The following is a 22,134-nucleotide window of genomic DNA, read 5'->3' as shown; positions in this document are numbered from 1 at the left end:
CAGGCTATTTGGAAATTTCCAACCCTTAACCCCCAAGGGGTTATTTTTTTCCCAGCACATTTTGCAGTATATTTTTTTTAATTGCTCTAACAGCCTTATTTTTGGTCATAGAGAGGTCAGGTTGGTCTCATTCTCTTGGAAAATGCCTGAATTTTTTCAAGAAATTATAAAAAATATGAATTTTTTTATAGCACTTTTTTGCAAGGACGTACCGGTACGTCCATGGGGGTAAAGGGATGGCTTTTGTGAATCGTACCAGTACGTCCTTTGGGGGTAAAAGGGTTAAAACTAGTTTTTTCCAAAACCAAAAATATAGATACACACTTATACGATAGTAGCCTGTGTGGTGAAAACATGGATCCTTGTGAGTGCCTAAGCTTTGTTACATGGAATATATGAAGGTACAGTATGTGAGATTTATATATTTAGATGTGTGGTGTTTGTAAAGGCGTTTAATAGCGTAGTACTAGAGAGAGACAAAAATTCAGGAACGATTTTGCTTTGTTGTACAGTACGGTATTTGATGACGGAAATGTAACATGTATTATCATTATAGTTCATAGTATGTACAAAAGGGATTTGGCTAAAAAGTTTGATTTCATTAACATCATGGGCTAACAAAAATAAGTCAATTTTTAATTTCCTCATTGCTGTATGTTGCTTCAGGTTTCAATACAAGAAAATTCATGCATATTATGACGTAAAGGTATTGGTACTTTGTGATATTTCCCCATCAGCTGACTTTAAGCATGCTGTTTCCTAAGTTTTATCCCTTATTATATCCACAATGGATAACAAGAAGGGGAATCTAAGTATATATGTGTACATAATCCTCTTGTAAGTAGAGAAAGTGAAAGGGTTTTTTTTTTTGTTTTTCTTCTCCTCCTCCTCCTCCTCCAAGGGGTTCTCATCACTTACCATCAATGCCTTAGGCCTTTTATTAATCCTGCTTTGTATATTTCATTAGAATATTTATATCCTGATAGCGTTTTCCCCCTGATATAGTTTTGTTGTTTTAGTCGTAATCCTCCATCATTCAACAGGTGTATCTTTTCGTTGGACTCGACCTCTTATTTTCATTTCCTGCTTATTCTTATTTCATAAAGTCCAGAGTTAAATATTCTTATTTACCTGCATACTTGCCTTCGCATTTGAATAAAAAAATTCCTTTTCAAATTATTTTTTTTAGCGTTTTTACCTACAGTTAGCCACTAAATTTTTGAGTGGTCCCATTGACCGTTCTTTAGTGCATTCTCTTATTTTGTATCAAAGAAACTGTCACTGAGAATAGCTGGCAAAGACCAGCAGAAGGGTCCAAGTTGTCATGGATAAAATTCATAAATGGATCAGTTGAAAATAATGCAGAAAGTGTGCAAGACAGAAGAATCTAGAGAACCCATTTTATGTTTGCTAAAATTGAAGGAAACTGAAATAATGTTAGTAATAATTATGATTAGTTTTAGTTAAAGCTATATTGTCATTAGTACCTAGTTATGAAATTCAATGCCGAAACAAATATTTTTATGAATCGACCTTGGCTATGCAGTTGCATGCTATCATTTCATTATGAAACTTAATAAAAATGGAAATTACTTGAAATATACTGATTAACGCCACTAAGATATTTCAAAGGAAAATGACAGCGGGCCATGAAAATTAATTGAAAACAATCCTTAGTTTTTGAGTGGCTCTAAGAAAAATAATTACTGACATTGATTGTAGCCAAAAAGAAATTATAGGGTGATATGAAGGTCAAACAGCTTGTTTATAAGAGATATGAATTAAGTGGAATGTTAAAACTTTTTTAAAGACTTATCAGGTAGGTTTTCTCTTGATGCAGGGCTGGAATTTCTTAAAATCTTTGAAATAAGAAATTATATTAAAATTTGTTTATATTACCTTGTTTAATGGCAAGAATAATCAAATGAGTTTTATGTGAATATATTTCTGTATAAAGCCACTTCTATACATTTAAATTGATTTATCTTAGATTTTTTTATGCTAATGGACTACCTTCTTTAATACAAGTTTCATTTATTTTTTACCAGATTTGAAGGAGCGCAATGACTCGTCAGGAGACGACGATTCTGAAGATGACATGGATGAGCCAATGTCGCCACAATCTCCCACAGAGGTGAGAACACTTTAGATAAGTATAAATTGTAGTTCAAATCACTTATTTTATACGAGTTCTGCAATATCCAACATTTGCTTGAAGTATATCGAGAATATTAAAGGTATAGGTTTGTATCTTGAGGATTTCTATATATAAAAGTCAACTGGAAACCCTTCCCATATTTGGAAGTGTACATTGTTTATATTACGTTATGTTAAACATTAAAGCAACTTTTCACTTGTAGGAAATCCACTTTAATTGCACACAATGAGTTGAATCATAAAGAATTTAGTTATATGCATGGTATGTATAGTAACGAAAGATGCAACTCGATATGTAATATTGAATGCAATTTTTTTAAGTCGAGGATCCCCTCATATAGTTTTTGTTAAAGTTTTTAACAAAGTATTAAGTTTCTGTTCTAATTCCTTTATTTTCTTTGGTTAAACTAAGGTCATTTCACCCAAAAATTAAAAAACAAACAGAATTAAGGAAATTATAAAATAAAAATATACCTTTCAAGGTTACGTAACAATTCTGTCCAGAAATGTTTTTAATGTTAATGTGTGCTTTTGAATAATCAATATAAATACTGTGGTAAAGTCACTTAAAAAAAAAAAATTTGTTAAACATTTTTCTGTTTAGTTCCTCATAGATTCTATTTTTACCTTCAGTAGAATTTTGTCAGAAATAGTGCATGCAGAATAGCAATTATTTCAATGACCTACTGGAATTCATGTTATTCATTTGTAAATTGAAGACTTATTGGCCCAAATGGAAATAAGAAATTTTGCTATTACGTATGGCAAGCCCTTCGTTCCCACTGGATAAAGAAACTGGGAATACAGCGATTGCATATAGTGTCCTCTCCCATCTGCCTCCTTTTGATTTTATTTTTGTTCTAACGTTGATATAGGAAAGATAACGATTGCTAACAATTAAAATTTTAAAGGCTGCTTATGAATGGCAGAGGCAAGGGACAGTGAGATTGCCCTAGCAAGCAGGACAATGCCCTAGAGACTGACTATACAGTATATACATATGATCAGTGCCCAAGCCCCCTTTCCACCCAAGCTGGGACTAAGGAGGGCTAGGCAATGGCTGCTGATCACCCAGCAGATAGGCCTATAGGCTCTCCCAAACCCCCCCCATCCTTAGCTCATAAGGATGGTGAGGTTGCAGCGACCAAAGGAACTAACAAGTTTGAGAGAGACTTGAACCCCAAACTGGCTATCACCAGTCAGGGACGTTACTACATCAGCCACCACAACCTTAAATCGAGTGGAAGGCAGTAACAGCAAGCACTAAACCATCTGGAGAATGTTTGAACTATACAGTGACTTTTTCGAAACTTTAGGCCAAAGATAAGTCTCTGTCTGGCATATGTAGAGCTAATGAAGGATCTTAACTTTTTATAATTGGTTAGTTTAAAATCTGAAATGTGATTTTGAAATTTTTCCACAATCCAAAGCATTATGCCATCATGTTGCGCCAACATTGTATCCACTGCATAGTAGTGTAAATGTGTGTTAGTTCATTTTTTGTGAGTATCTTGTTTTGAATGTGTAGACGGGATATGTGGATAGAAATACCAAACATATATTTCAGTTCTCCCGTAAACCTTTTCTAATTGAAGCATCTCTTTCGAGCAGTGATTTACTTTGATCTTTAGTTCTGTTTTGGGGTAACATTGAGCTACATGGAGAGGTGATAAAAAGCTCTGTAATTTTAATGTTACAGAATTTTATTTTCTATATTTTAGAATTTGTTATTTTATTAATCTTGAGAAATATTCCTATCAATTTAGTTGTAAACAAATAAACGATATGTTTATTACTATATTTAAGTTGGTTTGTGTGGATATTTTTCATTGTTGTTTTGATTATAGAAGACCTGAGTTTTCAAAAGGAGCTGTAAATCGTTGTTCAGTAGTTTTATAGTGGGAGAAGGCCTCGCCAGCTTTGATTTAAGAATGAATAGCACATAGATTCCTGGTAGGTGTTGAATTAATTTCAGTTTAAAGATTAAATTCTTGTAAATTGTGACAAGATAATTAAGAAATCGGTTAAGACATTCATTAATTCATTAGTACAAAACAAGTTTGTAGAATTGTCCAATATTTTTTGTTGAAGTACACAACAGTGGAGTTCCAGCTTGATGTGGCCATTGTAATGGTACTGTACTTTGTTCAATAGCAAGCTGAAGAAAAATTGGTTAATTGTATTGAAAAGCTTTTCATTGCAAATAACCGCATACCAAACCTGTACAATATTAACCCTTTTACCCCCAAAGGACGTACTGGTACGTTTCACAAAACTCATCCCTTTACCCCCATGGACGTACCGGTACGTCCTTGCAAAAAAATGCTATAGAAATTTTTTTTCTTCATATTTTTGATAATTTTTTGAGAAAATTCAGGCATTTTCCAAGAGAATGAGACCAACCTGACCTCTCTATGTCAAAAATTAAGGCTGTTAGAGCAATTTAAAAAAGATATACTGCAAAATGTGCTGGGGAAAAAATAACCCCTTGGGGGTTAAGGGTTGGAAATTTCCAAAGAGCCTGGGGGTAAAAGGGTAAACAATGATCTATCAAACTAGTAACATTGCCATTGAAGTTAATCATAATCATATACTCCTGTGACAATTGGACAGGTAAATTCCTACATTACTGTACTGTATTATTTGATATCTATTTGTACTGGCACTCCTGTGAAGAGGTAGCATGGCCATGTCTCCATAGATAACTCGTAATATTTTAATTATTGTTTGATATTGAATAAAGTAACCCAAGTTATGGTGCACAGAAAACAATTATCTGGAGTATTTGATGGGACACTGTAGTTTAGCAAAGCCATTAATTTCACTAATCAGCTAATTTTTTAACTGCTTTAGTCTTTATTTCTTTTAATTGATAGATTATCTGTAGCTTTTAAACCTAATTGTGTAGTTCTCCTTTTTAAACGGTTAAATCTCATCACCGGAATGTTTTTTTTTATTCCATCCATAGAAATAACTTTGCTGTATTTATAAGGTTTATATTTTCTTACAGGAAAAATTGCCCTGGTTGTCTTTCTCTTTTCTATGACAAAGGGCACCACATTCCCAGGGACCAGTGTAGTTCCAGTTACTAAGAAAGTTTCAAACTTAAGTAGATAGTATTAACTCACATGAGGGTGTTCCCCACCTAACCCAAACTTATAAGCACCTCTTTGGGATTCTTAAGTGTTTGTTATGGAGCTAAGTTTCAACGTTCAAAATGTTCTTTTTAAAGTAATTTAATATTGATCTTTTGCACCCTCTTGGCTGCATTCTCCGTCAGCTCAAAATACTGTCTGCCCAGTGTCTTGACGTGTGAGTTCCACCATCTGATTTATCTTTGGTTTCACATTTGAGTAGCTGTGCATGATTATTGCATTTTTATAAAATTGGTTTTTGGTTTCATGTAGAGTTTGTATTTTGTAAACCCCTTATTTATGGTGTAGTTTTTTTTAAGGCAGTTCCACTATGAAGGGTTGTTTATAGGCTTCAAGAACATTTTATTTGTGCAGAAAAATTTTACTTTAATTAGTAGAAACTGGAATGTAAAGAAAGACCTTTGATAAAGAGAAATTCATAATTGCAATATTATGGCAGCTTCTTTAACTCATCGCAATTTTCCATCAGGTTTATCAAATGTATTTGAATTTCATATAGCAACAAGGAGCATAAGGACTGGAATTTTTTTTTGTTTCAGTGGGTTTCTCCATATTTTTATGGCAGAACAGGAAGCTTTTAAAGATTTGAACTCTCATTTTCTAATTAAGTTTGGTTGAGAATTATTGTAACATAATTATTTTTACATTGATTTTCTCTTACAGAGTTACACATGTTCTCTTATTTTGTTCTTGATCTTTTGTAGCAAGATAAAATTGATATTCTACCGATTTTTAACACCGTAATGTGTGTAGTGCATGCACACAATTTCTAACTGGCAGATCCAAGTTAAGGTTGCCTTTGAAGTAGGAATAAAGAGGCAAGAAGTTTTAGTACTATAATAACTAGTATATAATGGGATAGTATTAGCATTACACAGATTTCTTTAAGATTTTATGTTAACAGCAAAAATATGGTTGAAGACTGATGTTAGGTAGATACAGTATATGAAATCTTGAAATTTTTAAATTGAAATATCTTTTAAGGATTTCAACGAAAAATTTTCTTTCGGTTCCTCGTCATTTCTATAGTATTAGCAATTGGAGGATCGTTTAATTATTAAGCCTCCCTGAACAACGTTCTTAAATAATTTTTTTATAATTCTGTGTAAGACTTCAGATGTAAGTTTGTGGTGTTCCATATTTCACTTAACTTTACAATTCATAAATATTCTCTCAAATTTGGTTATTAAATTTTGGAAAGGATGATACCTGTATTGAACAACACTTTTGAAGTGAGACACTATCATAATTTATAAAACTTATCATTATGTACTGACATCTTGACGCTCAAGTCCTGACCCAGATGTTAAAAGTAGTGCTGTACATTGTTCGTGCCACGTAAAATACAAGGTTGAATAAGAAAGACATTGCTGGGTTAGTTTATTTCATTATTAAATACTGTAATTCATACCACTAAGCCAAAGTTCTTGGTTATCATAGGATTTGCCTTTGGATTTTTATTTATCAGTAATATTAGGAAAGGTTTTATTTTTTTAGAAATAATCCATTATTTTGAAATAATACAAGTGATTGGAACAGTCCAAAATTAATGATTTCGCACTTTCAAGGCTGACAGGTTTTTTCAGTTTGTGTCAACTCCAGCATTAACATGAAATTGTAGTGAACATAGTAATTACGGATTATTGGAAACTGCTGTACGTTCAAGTAAAAATGAGGTTTTAGGAAATAAATAGCTGGAAAAAGTATGAAATATATAAGCAAGGATGCTAAGTAGCTGAAGCTGTCCAAACTCATGAGCGGATGCAGACCTTGATTTAGTAATAGCTTGGGGTTGAGGACTTCATGACATAAAGAATAATTCTGTATTCAGAGTGAAACTGCTCCTTTTTTAATTCCTATTTAGTATTTGTGTCAACTATCTGTATGACTTTTTTTTCATTAGTATTTTGCTAGTTGTGTTCTTGAGAGTGCATTCCTCGTACTGATATTTTGTCCTCTCAACATTTTTTCATATACTACTGAAAATGTTGAAAGTCACTTCATCTGCTTATTTGCAAATGCCATAAAAAGCTGGTATCTTTCTGGATGAAGTGATAGTTTTTATTGCCTATCTTGATATGCCGGTACATGTAAGATGTATTTTTTTGTCTTGTTCCTGCAGGATAATGGTTTATAGATTATTTTGCATTTTGTAGTTGGACTGCAAATAACCCCCACTATTTTTCTGTCTAGTATTTATTGAATATTGGATTTTTTTAAACTGTTGTCTTTCACCTTGTTTGCAAATAACTCTGAATTTTCTACATTGTTCTAGATTAATGTCAGATGTTAATTTTCAAGTAATATTTGTGAATTGTTATAACTTATGTAATATTTTTTTTATTAGAATGGTTCACTTTAAACTCTCCTTTATTCCTTTACAGACGATGACATTCTACGAAGGAGGGGAGGCTAGTAATGGAGAAGCTCCGTCCATGCTAGATGCCTCTGCCTCTTCTACAGTAGAGAATTCATCCGTCCCAGACTCCTCAGCGGATGTGTCCACTAACTCTACAGCCCCTGAACCTTAATGTAACTGTATATGTTGGTCAGAAAGAATTTGAATGAACTGTGAATGCAAAAGATGAAGGATGAAAATTAAAAAAAAAATTTTGAAGTCGGTACACTGAAGTTTTGTGATGTTTATTTTCTTGTAACAAAAAAAAAAAAAAGTGATGAAGCATTAACCTATAAGCAATTCATTTTGTAGCATAGTGCTATTAATGCATGAATTGAGAGGGTCTCTTTTATTTTGAGAGAATTGAAGTTATACTGTTTACAGCCCCTCAAACGTTGTTTTAGAGAGAGACCTCCTGTATATACTGTACATGTGTAAAGGTGAAATGCTAGACAGAGGCATCATTTGTGATAAGAGATTTCAAAGTAACAGTGATATATACATAATATATATATATATTTGTATTTGTAACAAAGTGTTATCAATTATAAAAGATCTTTTTATGATGTTTTAGTAGTATGATGTGATTTTAACATGTTGCTTTAAGCTTTTAAGTATTGAAGTTTACCGTTTTTCTAAAAAAAAAAAAATTCACAAGATTTTGTTTTTTTACATTAATTTGATTTCACTATATGGAATAACGTATGTTGGCAAACATGTAAATGTGAAGCCTGATGTAGTTTGATATTCTGTATTTTGGAGTTACAGTATATTATTTAAATTGATAAATTCATGCCCTGTTTTATAGGTGAAATATGTGCCTTAGTAAGTAAATTTTATATGAAGATGTAGATTTTTCACGAGGGACATTAAGAATATCAAATTTTCTATTGACTGCTGAAATATGCTTTGCTTTAGTGGATAAAGTTTTGCCTTTGTAGGTCTACAGTTGCAACCACAATTTCTGAAATCTTTTCTTTTTATCATGCCATTGAAACCTACTGGTCCAGCGTCCAATTTTATAATTGTAGGTTCTCGATAGTGAAACTTTCAAGATCGGTGGCTGTGGTTTAAGTTATGCTGCTTTTCCACTTTTTGTTCCAAATGTCTACTAAAAAAGAAGTTACTGCTTTACCCCTTTACAAAGTTTAAAGCTCACTGTCAGCAGTCTATCGATATGTAGAGTATAACTTTTTGTATGCAATATTTTATTTGCTTGTGGACTAAGTTTTGGGATAACAACTTGCAGCTATGAAACTGTTGTATGTTTTGGCAGAAGATTGATTTTTATTACTATTACAGTATTTTTTCTGACATGTCATAATGTTAACTCATTTTATAGTCTATACTGTACAAGTTTCTTAATGTAAAATTTACCTGATGAAAAACTATTCTGCACTTTCCATCATCAAAAGGTTGTACCAGCTGATACTTTAACTGGGACTGGCATAATATTTTTTTAATATATTTATGAAGAAGTTTGCTACCAGTTAGTATAAAATTTTATAAACCCTGATGTTTTAGTGCCTCTTGTCCAGCCTGCAGATTTATTTGCTTTGATGAAATTGTAGCTTCAGGCTGCTGTACCAGGGTTGCACTATTCATTCTTGTTCAGCAAATGTTTTCATCAAGGCTTGTGGTAGCCTATTGTGAATGTCCATGACTGGCAATCTGTTGAGTGGGAATTAGTGACCGACAACCTCTATTTTTCTATTGTCTTCAACCTTGCCATAATTGTGAGCTAGGGAAGGGGCTTATGGGGACCATACAGGTCTACCTGCTCCTCATGAGCAGTCATTGCCTGGTCCTAGGTTAATGAAGAGGGTTAATGTCAATGATGCCTCTGCCATTCATGAGCAACCTTCAAAGTCTATACATGAATGGGATTTTTTTGTGCAAAAGTTGGCTTCATTTTCTTCCTTATGTAAGGTCTATCTAGAAATGTTTAATTATTTTATTTCGACCTTTGGGGGATACTGAATGTAAACATTTGTGAAAGCACCATTTGCTGTACTTTGAATGAATGAGCAGTTCTTGGTAGCATGCTCAGGAATTTTACATTGCCACCATTTAACATAAGGTGATTAGGTTGATTATCAGATAATCATAAAGACATTTGAGAATGCTCCCAGTTTATCCCTGTCTGATAGCTTTTTTGTTTTGATTTTCCTGTCAACTTTTAGTTGTAGAATACAATATATATCTTGTAGCCATTATTGCCTGTTTATATTCATAACTGCATTATTCATGTTCATCAGTATTTCATAATCACATGTAATATTAACATTTATGAGAAATATAGAGAAAATCTTGATAGCATTAGATTATAGATTTTATGTATGGTAGTTAATTTCAGAATAGCCTGGAGAAGTATGGAAATTAAATTGGATTAAACTTCGCTATCTGCCTCCCGGAAGACACTGAAAGGGTTCTGTGTGACCATAGTTTTATACTAGGTTAATCATATTATTCTGAAAAAGTGTTATTGGAAGTCAAAAGGTATTTTGTTGTGGCAGTATGTTATATTTTTTGCTTTAGGATGAAATGTAATTTAGCAGATAATTTCATCCTGTTGATTGCATGAAGACAGGGTAAGACAGTATGTTGCAAGAAGTATATTCACCCCCCCCCCTTTTCCCCAAAATTTTAAGTGCCTATTTAAACCTTAATACAGCATTTTACTGATTTGCTGCAGACTTATGCCTTGCAAGTTGTCCCTCAGGTTCCCTGAATATTTAGTACATAGATAATTTGTTTAATTATTTTTTCTGAGTATTCTCATGTAAAATAAAACTTTTTCATATTTTTTTGACTTCATAATTCATAAACAGTTTGAATGTATTCGTGTAATTTTTATTCTTTTACATATTTTCTTACCCTCATAAACATTTTATCTAGTTTAAGACATTCCAGTAGTAGGATTCCTTCAGTTTTCAGTTATTTAAAAGTTACCAATGGAGAATGTTGTAATGGATACACTGGTGATCATGACAAAACTTATTTTATTGGTTACAGGTCCAGTCTTTTCTTATAACAGATGTCAGCACTTGCCAGGTTACTTCTGCAGTAGTTCCCTGTTGTTTAAGGTTGTGATATTGAGGTCAGCCTTAAAGTATAATGTGGATACACTAAGTTCTCTTAATCATTTATTATTTTCTTCTCAATATTAGAAAGAAGTCGGTATCAGTCTTTCAAATTTAATTAGTCACCATATACATACTGTTCTAAATTTTCACATATTGTAAAATCACAATATACTTCCTGTAATATTGTTTTACAACAGCCCAAACTCCTCTTGTAAAGTGGGACATATATTAGTGAGCTCAACTCTTACATAGGGCCAGGCTGTTTTTATTGTTTTTACCCATCAATCTTAAAGCTTGAGCCACTTTTTGTCCTATTGCTTCTGTTGCAAAGGTCTTTATTTATTCTTATAATAGATCAATTTGTCATAATAGCATCATTAATTTACTAGTGCAAAGTTTGTGTGTATATACTTGTGTATAATATCCAGTGGTTTATGTTGCATTGTGGCCTTATTAATAAGTTAGGCACATATACTGCTTTATACATTATCAGAAGCAGGCTTGACTATTGTTCCTTTTAGAAACACAAATTTATACAATAAATTAAGAACCTTTTGTGATCTACTGATGATGGAATGTCTTCCAACACACAAAGAGAAAAATCCTGCTCATTATAATATGCTTATAAATAATAAAATTCTTTCAATCTCCTATTAGGGTCATCTTTTATGTTAATTGGAAAAAAATAACTTAGCACGATGAATATATTAGTTTTACATAATACTTGTTCCTACACATACATACCATCGTTTTTTACTTATGGGTGATAACAGCGCAGGCTGGAACATAAAGTTGTTGGTAGTGGGGAGGCGGACCTCCGGTCAGCTCACGGCTCCTTTACTTTAATTTCAGCCAACAGAGTGCAAACTTAGAGCTCCCGGCCTGGAACTTTTGGCTGATTTCTCTAATCTTTGTTTTGCTTTTTCTTTCCAGCTGTGCTTGTGTGAGCGATTGCTTTTGACTCTTCCCGTCATGCTGACATGCCCAGGGGTATCGCTGAAGACCTGCGATATCAAGGTGGGTCCTCATACAGTTTGCCAGTCTTGCAGAGGCCATAGGAGTCTAGAGTCTTATTCAAAGTCAAAGACTTCCAGGCATGCTTATCCTTCCCCTGGGACTCGCCAATCACTTCTCTAGTAGCCTTTTCCGGGGGGCCAAAGAAGTGTTGCCTTAACACTTTGATAACCACAGGAATAAGTAGTTTCCATTTCACCTAGCAAAAATGTCAGCTCCTCGGAGGATCTTTTTTGTAGAAGTAGGACACTTTGCACATTCTCTGATTTGTATTCGGTATTCAAGGATACCCGTCGATGGAGAAGCTTCAGCACTTTCTGGGCTCGAAGCATTTGGAGCAGGACATTGTGCCGGTTGGGTTTTCCCAGTAGTCTGCAGTCATTCCCCCATCTGTAGAATTCGCCGCAATAGGGGCTCCTCCAACTTTGCAGAAGCCTTCTGCTGGGGCTTTTGCACTTCAATCTCCCCGTTGCTAGCACTCGCCTAAGGGTGCTCGTCAACTTCCTTGCGAGTCGTCCTCTTCAGAGGTTGATCGTAAACAATCTTGCAGATCATTACCAACCAGGTCATTTAGGCCTGCCAGTGTATCACCTTATGCTCCATGCACACAGCAATTCCATCATCACTCCTCGAGCCAAAGTCCTTGTGTTTCTTCTCCTCATCGTCACTATCAGCACCCGTACCAAGCTTTGCACAAGTGCCCTTCGAAATCTTGTGGAGAGGGCATCCCACCTTTCTATAGCTTATCATCGAACTAGGTGCTCCAGTTCTCTGTGCAGCCACACCTTTCCCCACCGCAATCCAGCCAAGCTGCACCATCTAGAGCCTTGCCATTGTACTCAAGACAATCTGTGCTTGTTCCAACACGGAGTACTTACCTCGAACTACTTTCTTAGGTGTATCTGGGATCTCCTCCCAACCAACCAGAATTTTGTGTAGTTTACCCTACTCCCGTTTTCTATGCGGGGTAACCTCTGGCAGAGTAATACGTGCCATGAGGTGACCCGGGGTCAGAGAGCATGCTTGCTCAGGTCTTGAGCTCCAGTAAGTTTTCTGATCGCGTCGCGATAACATCTCGACGCTCTCTCCTTACCCAGTGCGACCCTTTGTGTTCATTCCATACCCTTTCCCTCTGTGTTCGCCATGTAGGGGCAGCTTATGTTCTACAGCCACGTGTCCGGACTGAGAGTCCTGGAACGAGGTGCAGTGAGTGCGCTACAGCACCAAGAAGAAGAAGGCGTCCAAGAGATCGCTTAGGAAGACTCTCCTCTCCTCGCCGCTTGCTTCTCCCAATGCCTCGTCGGATAGAGCTTCTCGGCCACCTTCCCCTACCCAGAATAGGGGACGAGGTAAGTCAGTTGCGGGGAAGAGGCCCATTGCTCTTCCCCAGGAGTCTGAGATTTCTGCTAGTGGGGGTGTTTGTCGGTCCAGGCAAGTGGGGGGCCTGAGGGAGGGACGGGAGTGTGTTCGGAGGACGGAGTCCTGGTGCCAGCGGGGCCCGTCTCTTCCGATGATCCTATGTGGTGAAAGGCTGCTGCAGCCTCTTACCCCGCTTCATGGGTCTGTATTTCAGGTACGTCTGCAGCCGAGAAGGAGGACTCACCATCATCGGATCCCCTCGCATGGGCGCCGCCGAGGACGCCCTTCAGGTCCCCCATGAGACTGGAGGAAGAGTTCGAGGCATGGTTCCCCAGCAAGAAGTTACCTCTCTCTCCCGAGCACCGTCAGCAACGCTCCCTCCTGTCTTCCTGGAGCCTTCGTCACCTACGGACCGACACGAGGAACCACCAGCTACGCTGGATGACTCTGACCCTTCGGTGCGGTCCTACAAATCTTCGGGCTCCTCTTCCGAGTCATACTCTTTCTCCTCAGAGGATGGGGCGCCGAGGTACCAGTAGAGGAGGCGAGAGAGGTCCCGTTCCAGATCTCACCACGCCAGGAGGCACGCTAGATCCCTCAGAAGGAGGCACAGAAGAGGCCATTCCCCTAGGGAGGAATGGGTGCGTGTCGCCATCCCACGCAGCCACCTCCTGGGAGCTTCAGCAGTTCCGGGTACCTCTAGCGGGCTCCCAAGGGCTCGTTCTCCCGCTCCGAAGTACGTCCCCTACAACAGGTCCGAACTTCGGAGGGAATCCTCACTTCAGGCTCCGGCAGACAGGCATGAGTCCGCGAAGGTTACGATTCCATCCGCCCAGCAGAGGGACTCGCCCTTTCGGTCTGGCAGCAGTGTCCCAGCCTCCAGGACTTAGACAAGCCGGCCAGAACGTGAAAGACAACCAGCAGCCACGAGGAAGCCTGCAGCAGCTTGGTCCTCCGTGGGGAGAGACTAGTCCAGGACGGAGGCCTCCGTCCCAGCGGCGATGCCCGTCCTCCATCCAGAACCGCCAAAGTCGTACCACGACAAAAGGATGCCTCCACCCCAAGCGGTGCCCCCCGTCGTAGGTGCACCTTCTCAGGCAGAGGAGCATCTGACGGAAGGAATAGGAGATACCGCGGAAGACTTCGCGGACGAGGCCTCCGCGTACAGAAAAATACTAGCCCTCATCAGACGTCACCACAGGCTAGACGAACCGAAGCCCGCGACGGATGAGGACTGGCTCTCGGGCCTCAGCAGGTTGGTAGATACCCCCGTGCAGCAGAGGCCCTCACTGGCTGGCTCCCTAGCGCTCCTTCGCCATCCTCGCGGTACGTCTCCTCCAGCAGACCCGATCATCGACTGAAGTCATCGCACCAGGTCTCGGTCGACAGGCATAAGCCCGCGAAGGTTCTGACCTCACCCGCCCAGCGGAGAGAGTCACCCCTTCGCACTGACAGCCTTGTCCCGGCCTCCAGTTCTTCGATGGCCCGCCCTGAACGAAGGAACCAACCAGCCAGCACGGGGAAGCCCGCAGCTCCATGGATCTCCGCAGGAGCTCCATCCGTCCAGCGGAGGCAGCCGCTGGCTCGACCCGGCAGCATGGCATCCATACCCGGTACCATGACAGCTCCATTCAGGCTTCGTGGTCAACCCCTGGTATGCCAGGGTACTCACACCCCACGGACTTCCCGGGAGGAGGTAGACCCATGACGGCTACCTCCGTCCTGGTGGCTCCATCCGTGATGGAGCCAGCCGCTCCATCGTCCCAGCCAGCCCCATCCAAGAATCGGCGGCCGTTGACACACCAATGACGGCTACCTCCGTCCTGGCGGCTCCATCCGTGATGGAGCCAGCCGCACCATCGTCCCGGCCAGCCCAATCCAAGCATCGGAGGCGGCTGCTGACATGGTAGGGTACTTACACCCCACGGATTTCCCCGGGAGGGTGTAGACCCATGATGGCTCCATCCGTGACGGAGGCAAAGTGGCTTTCCCCCCTAGCGGGTCGAACAGGGCTCTTGCCGCTCCAGTGCCTGCCTCAGTGGCCGCTGGAGAGGCCTCCCACATCTTTGCCTAATGTCTCTTCGGCTCCGTTTGCCCGTCGGATGTAGACGTTGGCACACGTAATCTTTACCTCGCCTTCCCCCCCCCCCCCCTGTAGAAGAGCTTAGACTCCACAGTTAGCCTTCAGACCGTCCTACTTGGGCTCCAGGAGAGGGCGTTCAGGCCGTGCCTCTCGAAGGAGGTAGAAGGGGAGGCCCCTACTCCGGCCGACGCCTCAGGTGGGGGATGCCTCAAACGATCTTGGCAAGCATGGCGGGACCACGGAGCGGATCCGTGGACTGTAGCAGTACTAAAGGAGGGGTACAGGTTGCCCTTCCTAGCTGACCCCCCCACCTATGATCCCAGATTAACAGGCAGAGTGCTTGGCACCCAAGGACCCCTTGAGAGTAGCAACATTGCAGGAAGAGGTCTCGGCAATGCTGGCAAAAGGGGCAGTAGAACCAGTCAAGAACCCAGGTCCAGGGTTCTACAGCAGCTCTTCCTGGTAGAGAAGGCGACAGGGGCTGGAGACCGGTCATAGACCTCTCAGCCCTCAACAAATTCGTGTGCAAGACCGACTTCAAGATGGACACTCCGAAGTCGGTCCTAGCGGCCTTGAAGGAGGACAACTTTATGAGATCCATAGACCTCAAAGACGCCTACTTCCAGGTCCCTGTCCATCCCTCCAGCAGGAAGTACCTAAGGGTAAAATGGGGTACCCAAACGTTGCAGTTCAAAACCCTCTGCTTCGGACTGTCGACAGCCCCTCAGATCTTCACGAGGGTCTTCAACAGTTTCAGCCTGGGCACACGAACAGGGCATCCACCTGATTCTGTACCTAGACGACTGGTTGTTGCTTTCAGTCTCAGAGGAAGTACTGAGGGAGCAAGGCGCGAAGCTCCTGCAGTTCTGCAACGTCTTGAGTGTCTTCATCAACCTGGAGAAGTCCCAGCTGATACCCTTCACCAGGATGACCTACCTAGGGATGGTCCTAGACTCCCGATGGGCGAGAGCCTTCCCCTCCGCGGAGAGACTGGACAACCTAGAACAGATACTCCAGCCCTTCCTGTCGGGCCAGCCCAGGAGAGCCAAAGACTGGCAAAGACTGATAGGACTCCCCGCACAAGATAGTCCCGGTGTCCTCAGAAACGAAGGAAGTCCTGGAGTGGTGGCACGTCGGAACGAACACCCTCAAGGGAATGCCCTTCGCAGCCGACCCTCCGGAGATGCTCCTGTTCATGGACGAATCGAAGGAGGGCTGGGGTGCCCATCTTCTCGACAAAACGGCAAAAGGAAAATAGGAAGTTGAGGAGACGAACCTGCACATAAACGTGCTGGAGATGATAGCCATACAAAGGGCGTGCCTAGAGTTCGTCCATCTACTCCTGGGAAACGCCGTGGCTCTGATGTGCGACAACGCCACGGTGGTGGCCTACGTGAAAAAGCAAGGAGGACTGAAGTCGAAGGAACTGTGCAGTCCCACGTTGGAGTTCCTAGAATGGGCCGAAGTGGAACAAATCAATATTTCAGCCAGGTTCATTCCGGGGAAGAGGAACGTCCTGGCCGACGGTCTCAGCAGGGTGGGTCAAGTGGTAGGGCCCGAGTGGTCCCTACACCCGGAAGTGGCCAAAACCCTCATCCTGAAGTGGGGCTCACCGGTGATAGACCTCTTCGCCACGAGACTAAACGCACAGTTCCCCATGTTTTGTTCTGTGCCAGATCCAGCAGCAGCGTTTGAGGACGCCTTCCAACACCCTTGGGACAACCTCGGCGTTTACGCCTTCCCTCCCTTCGGGATGCTCAGACAGGTCCTCAACAGGGTGAGACGCGCGGCCAACCTGTGGATGACTTTGGTAGCGCCCTGGTGGCCGGAGAGAGAGTGCTTCGCGGATCTAAAGGAACTGGCATGCCTTCCACCTTGGCCACTTCCAGACAGACCAGACCTTCTCCGGCAGCCTCACTTCCAAAGGTTCCACGAAAACCCTCGGTCCCTCTGCCTTCATGCATGGAGGTTATTGAGCGTCTCCTAATAAAGGAAGGATATTCATCGAGGATGTCAGTGTACCTGAGACGTTCGTCAGTCGCGGTGTACTAGGCGAAGTGGGTTACCTTTACTAAGGGGTGCTCCTCTTAGAACATCAGGTCGTTAGGGGCCTCCATTCACGAGATAGCAGACTTCCTGGCCTATCTCAAGGATGAAGTGGGCACGTCCATCCCAGCCATTAAAGGAGTCCGGGTAGCGCTGGGCCAAGTCTTCCTCCTGAAGGGCATCGACTTAGGTGCCTTCAGACATATCTCGATGCTCATCAAGAGCTTTGAGCAGTCTTGTTCCCCCCAAGCCACTAGAGTGCCCCAGTGGGATGGGGCTAGGGTACGGAAGATGCTTTCGGAACCTCCCTTCGAGCCTCTCAAAGACATTCTAGACAAGGAGCTCAACCTCAAGACAGTCTTTCTGTTAGCTCTGGCATCAGCAAAAAGAGTAGGTGATATTCATGGCCTGTCTTATGAGATCTCACACTCTAAGGGCTGGCGAGAAGCTACCTTCCGATTCTTACCCTCCTTCGTAGCCAAGACTCAGAATCCAGCTATTTGGGACCCCAAGTTTGAAGGGTTCTCAGTGCCAGCTATCCCGCGTTCGGACAACCCGAGGGACTTACTTCTGTGTCCAGTCAGGGCGGTATGGAATTACCTAGAGGACGGCCAAACTACGTCCCGAAACCAAGAGTCTGTTAATCTCCTCAGGACTTGTGAAGAAGCCGGTCTCCAAAAATACAAGCTCCTTCCGGCTACGCCAGGAAGTGGGCATCATCACACCGAGGTATTCTTTGGAGATGCTTTCAGGAGTTCCGGTCTGCTTCCCCCCAGGAAGAAGCATCCTTCATGGAAGCCATGGCTATGAATACTCTCCAAGCCGCCTCCTCGATTGACCACTGGTCTGATGCAGTCAGCTACCTTGCTGGCAAGACACAAAATCGACCTAGCAAAGAAGTAAGCGTTATAAGACTGGTTTTTATGGGTGGTTGAATACCTCTTACATCAGGCCGCCAACCAGTGGACAAACTGTGTACTTGAGTGGTGGGAAGCTGTGACTAAAACCATAGCCATCACCTTAGGACAGTCAAAGTCATCGGCCCAATCCGTGCAACAGAAGAAGAAAGGGAATCGCCAGCTTAAGGATTTTTTAAGAAACCCTCCCAATCACTCCCCTCTCATCAGATCCAGGGACGCAGTTGAGGTAGAGGAAAAGGGCAGAGGGAAGTGTCTGCACTAGGGCGAGTATTCAGGCCCCCCCCCCCACCTTACCAACAGCTGGGGGGGGGGATGCTTACAAAGAAATTGAAGTTGGTGGTGGTGGTTCCACAGAGTGGAGGACTGGTTTGTCCAGGTCCTATGCCAATACCACTTGCCATTCACCAACTTTTCCAATCCCCGATTGCTCCTCCGGCGTCGACATTATCCTAACATCAGGGATCACCTGGGACATCTGTTGTCACTGGAGTGGTTAGTTCCCAGAGGCAAACATTGTCTGTGATCACTTCAATGGCAGCTAAAGACATCGTGGTTGCAACATCTCAGACGATCCTCTATCTCTAGTGACAGTCAGGAGGCCGTCAAGGAAGAGCTCAGATGGTGGCTGCAGAGTCGAATCTTCAAGAGGGCAGCAACTCAACTCGGTTTCTCTGGAGTTTTCATCTGTTCACAGAAGTATCAAGGGAAGGATGGGAGCTAGCTCACTCACCTGGGTCACCACATGGAATCAGGAATTTAGTCGGAGAAAGAATGACGAGTTCACACCAATATCTTTGAAGTAAAGACAGCCTGGGTAGCTCTACAAGAATTTTTCCCCTCTTCTCAAAGGACGCAATGTGGTGTTGATGAGCAACAATACCTCTGTAGTATCATACGTCTCCAAGCAAGAGGGAACGATGTCCTAACTGTGTCAACTAACAGTAAGGACTCTCAGGCAGGAGGACGACAACTGTATATCCCTCACAGACCGGTTCATTCCAGGCAAGAAGAACGTTAATAGCAAACAAGCTGAGCAGAAGTATGCAGGTTATTGGTGCAGGATGGTTTTTGTCTTTGGATAGTGGCGGAGATCATGTCTTTGTGAGGTTCTCAGTCACTTGGCCTTTTTTTGTAACAGCTCTAAAGAAGCTTCTGATCTGCTCGCTGGTGCTAGATCCAGCAGTAACGTTCTAGGACACGTTTTAACACTTGAGACAGCTTTGACGCTTATGCTTTTCCACCCTTCTGCCATTTCAGGAAGGTGCTTACAATCTGAAAATCTCGGAACATGCACATGACACGCGTAGCTCCAAAATTGGCACACATGGAGTGGTACTCCAATCTATTGCTTCTGTGGATAGGCTCCACGGGAACATCCTTGCCTCCTAGACCTTCTATGTAAACCACACATCATGATTTACCACGGGGTTATCCAGCACCTTCTCAGAGAGAGAGGTTTATCTCAAGAGACAGCATGTTAAATGTCTGGATACCTCCGAAAATTCTTGACAGCAGAACACCAGGCCAAATGGACTATTTGTGGTTGTGTTGTAAGATGGGTTTGTCTACTCTTGGAGCCTCTTTCCCTTTAATCGTTTATTTTATTTACTACCTTCCCAAGAAGAAATGCTGCTCTGTTACTGCAGTGAAAGGCTAACGTTCTGTCATGAGCCAAGTATTTAGACTTGAGGGAGTAGACATTTCTTCTGGGGAGGTCTCGATGCTCATACTTGAAACTGAGCAGTCATGCCCTCCAGTTGAAGCGAGTCCACCATCCTGGAACCTCATCAAGGTCTTGCGTTCCTTGGAGGGAGCACCCTATGAACCATCAAGGCAAATCTCAGACAGGGACCTTACCCTGAAAACTGTGTTCCTGCTTGCTTACCTTTGGCTAAACAGGTCAGTGACCCTTCATGGTCTCTCTTAAAATCACCTATTCAAGAGGGGTGGAGTGAGGTCTCTCTTGGCTTCGTCCCTTGGTACGTTGCCAAAACCTAGAACCCATCGTATAGCAACCCTAGAATTTCATCATTTCTGGTTGTAAGTCTCCATGAGGTAATTGAAGATCCTAACAGTCTGTTACTCTGTCCTGTAAGTATGTTGAGGGCCTATCTCAAGCATACCAGGTCTGTTGGCCTCACCTGCAGCACCTTTTTGTCAGTACATGAAGGAGAAGGAAAAAAGTACAATAACTGGCTCAGAGAGGTGATCTTCAGATCCTTATCATCCCCTTTTGAGACGGGGGTTGGAGTTAGAGCCAATGGTCTCTGTGGCACAGGTGTCTGGAAGTGACAGGCAACCTTTATAACCCATTACCTGTAGGATGTGACCCACAGGTCTGTGGATTCCTTTACATTAGGATCTGCTGCAGCTGCTCACCAGGTGGTTTATCTACCTCCATTCCTCTTGAAATGAAAGGAATGAATGACTGGCATTTTCATTTTTCTTTCAGTCCTCCCCTCTCCTTGGGTACATCTTCGTAAGTTTGCCAGCTGGAGGTAAGATCAATAAGCTTTCAGCTACCTCGTGTTAATGCAAGGGCGTTTTTCTTTTTCCCCACTCCTTAAGAGAGGAAGTGTGATGTATCCAGGCAAATCTACTAGTTTTAAAATAGCTTTGCTACAGCTTTGTCAAACCCATCACTTGCCAGACTTACAATGCAAAGTTCTCGTTTGATCAAGCTCAACCACTTTGAGGTACGGGCAGTGATCCTCCACAAGCATGCTTTAGTTCACGAGGTGTATTGAACCCTGACTCTTCTGCATTATATGCAAAAATCTTAAGAGTTCCCTGGTAAAGTTCCAGCTGGTGAAATTGGGGTGTTCCACCCAACTAAAAGTAAATGACAACGGTTTATATCAGTGCAGGAGCAAATGACAAATTTTTCAAGTAATTTTTACTTTAACTATACAAACTAGTCCTTTACTAAAACTTTCCTACCAACCCCAAAATAATACCTTGCTTCAATCCAGGCTGTGGAAACAACTGCAGACATAACATTAAGCATTTCTACTTGAGGGACACTGACCACACTCTTCTCATCACTGACATCTGCAAGAGAGACTCTAGCACTGGAGATCCTATCTGAAAGATATTAGGAGGCAAAAATGTTCCTTAGATAGAGAGAGAGGAAGGTAATGTGATAAATCTCTTAAACTTGAAACATTGTTAATTACATTTTTATAGTATTTTTTATATTTAAAAAAAAGAAAAAAATATCTTAGTTATAGAAACCTGAATCCTTTAAATAGAGTCAAGTCTTCAGTAGAGTTGGAAGAGCTGTTGAAATCATTAAGATTGTTAACGACAGGTGGCGAGCGCTGGCAAGTAGATCTGCCCACCATCTTGTTAACAACAACTTCCATTCTTCTGCCAGCTCGAGCCCACTTCCTGGAATAAGTTGCAGACGGTCCTGATCAGGGTCTAGGAAAAGTAACGGGCCTTCCTTGTACCTCATACCGAAAGCATGACCAAACCCTTTTGAAAGGCCAAGGCCCCTGAAGGAAACTATTAGCTGGAAAATATTCTGCGACAGAGCGACCTCTAAACTAAATATTTTTGAGAATCGGGAGACCAAGGGATCCCTCCTTCTCTAAACCCAGTTGTCCCACTGGTTGCTGACTTGCCAGAAAGGCCTCTGTCTTTTCACCAGGTAGCATGAGACTATTTCTCCAGAGATTCTAGGGTTGATAACTCCATATACTTTACTTAAAAGTACGTTGCTGCACCTAACCACTGGTCAAGCCAGGAAACCATATGGGGAATGGCTTCCAACTCAGAGACCAAGAGGGCTCTGCCCTCTGCCTTGACTTCCTCCAAGGAGAGTACCCCTCATCAGTTTGACAAAGTAAGAGAGTTCTTACATCCATTAATCTGATCGTCAACGCGATCCATGGCAAAACTAGCTAGACCTGAC

At 41.8% G+C, this 22,134-nt stretch overlaps 1 protein-coding gene across 7 annotated transcripts in view; it reads left to right on the top strand.

Annotated features, from left to right (window-relative positions):
- Positions 1-11,433, top strand: part of rush (rush hour) — a 39,293-nt gene extending 27,860 nt beyond the window's left edge. For all 7 annotated transcript variants that reach the window (XM_068388049.1, XM_068388048.1, XM_068388047.1 and 4 more), the window contains 2 exons: positions 2,049-2,134; positions 7,697-11,433. In XM_068388049.1, coding sequence (XP_068244150.1) covers positions 2,049-2,134; positions 7,697-7,843 — 233 coding nt within the window. In that variant the 3' untranslated portion in view covers positions 7,844-11,433. The remainder of the gene's footprint in view (positions 1-2,048; positions 2,135-7,696) is intronic.
- The last annotated feature ends 10,701 nt before the right edge of the window (positions 11,434-22,134 follow it).

Source organism: Palaemon carinicauda, chromosome 15, assembly GCF_036898095.1.
Source record: "Palaemon carinicauda isolate YSFRI2023 chromosome 15, ASM3689809v2, whole genome shotgun sequence".
NCBI classification, from domain to species: Eukaryota; Metazoa; Arthropoda; class Malacostraca; order Decapoda; family Palaemonidae; genus Palaemon; species Palaemon carinicauda.
Note: the sequence above shows the minus strand (reverse complement) of the source record. Positions and strands in the feature narration are given on the sequence as shown.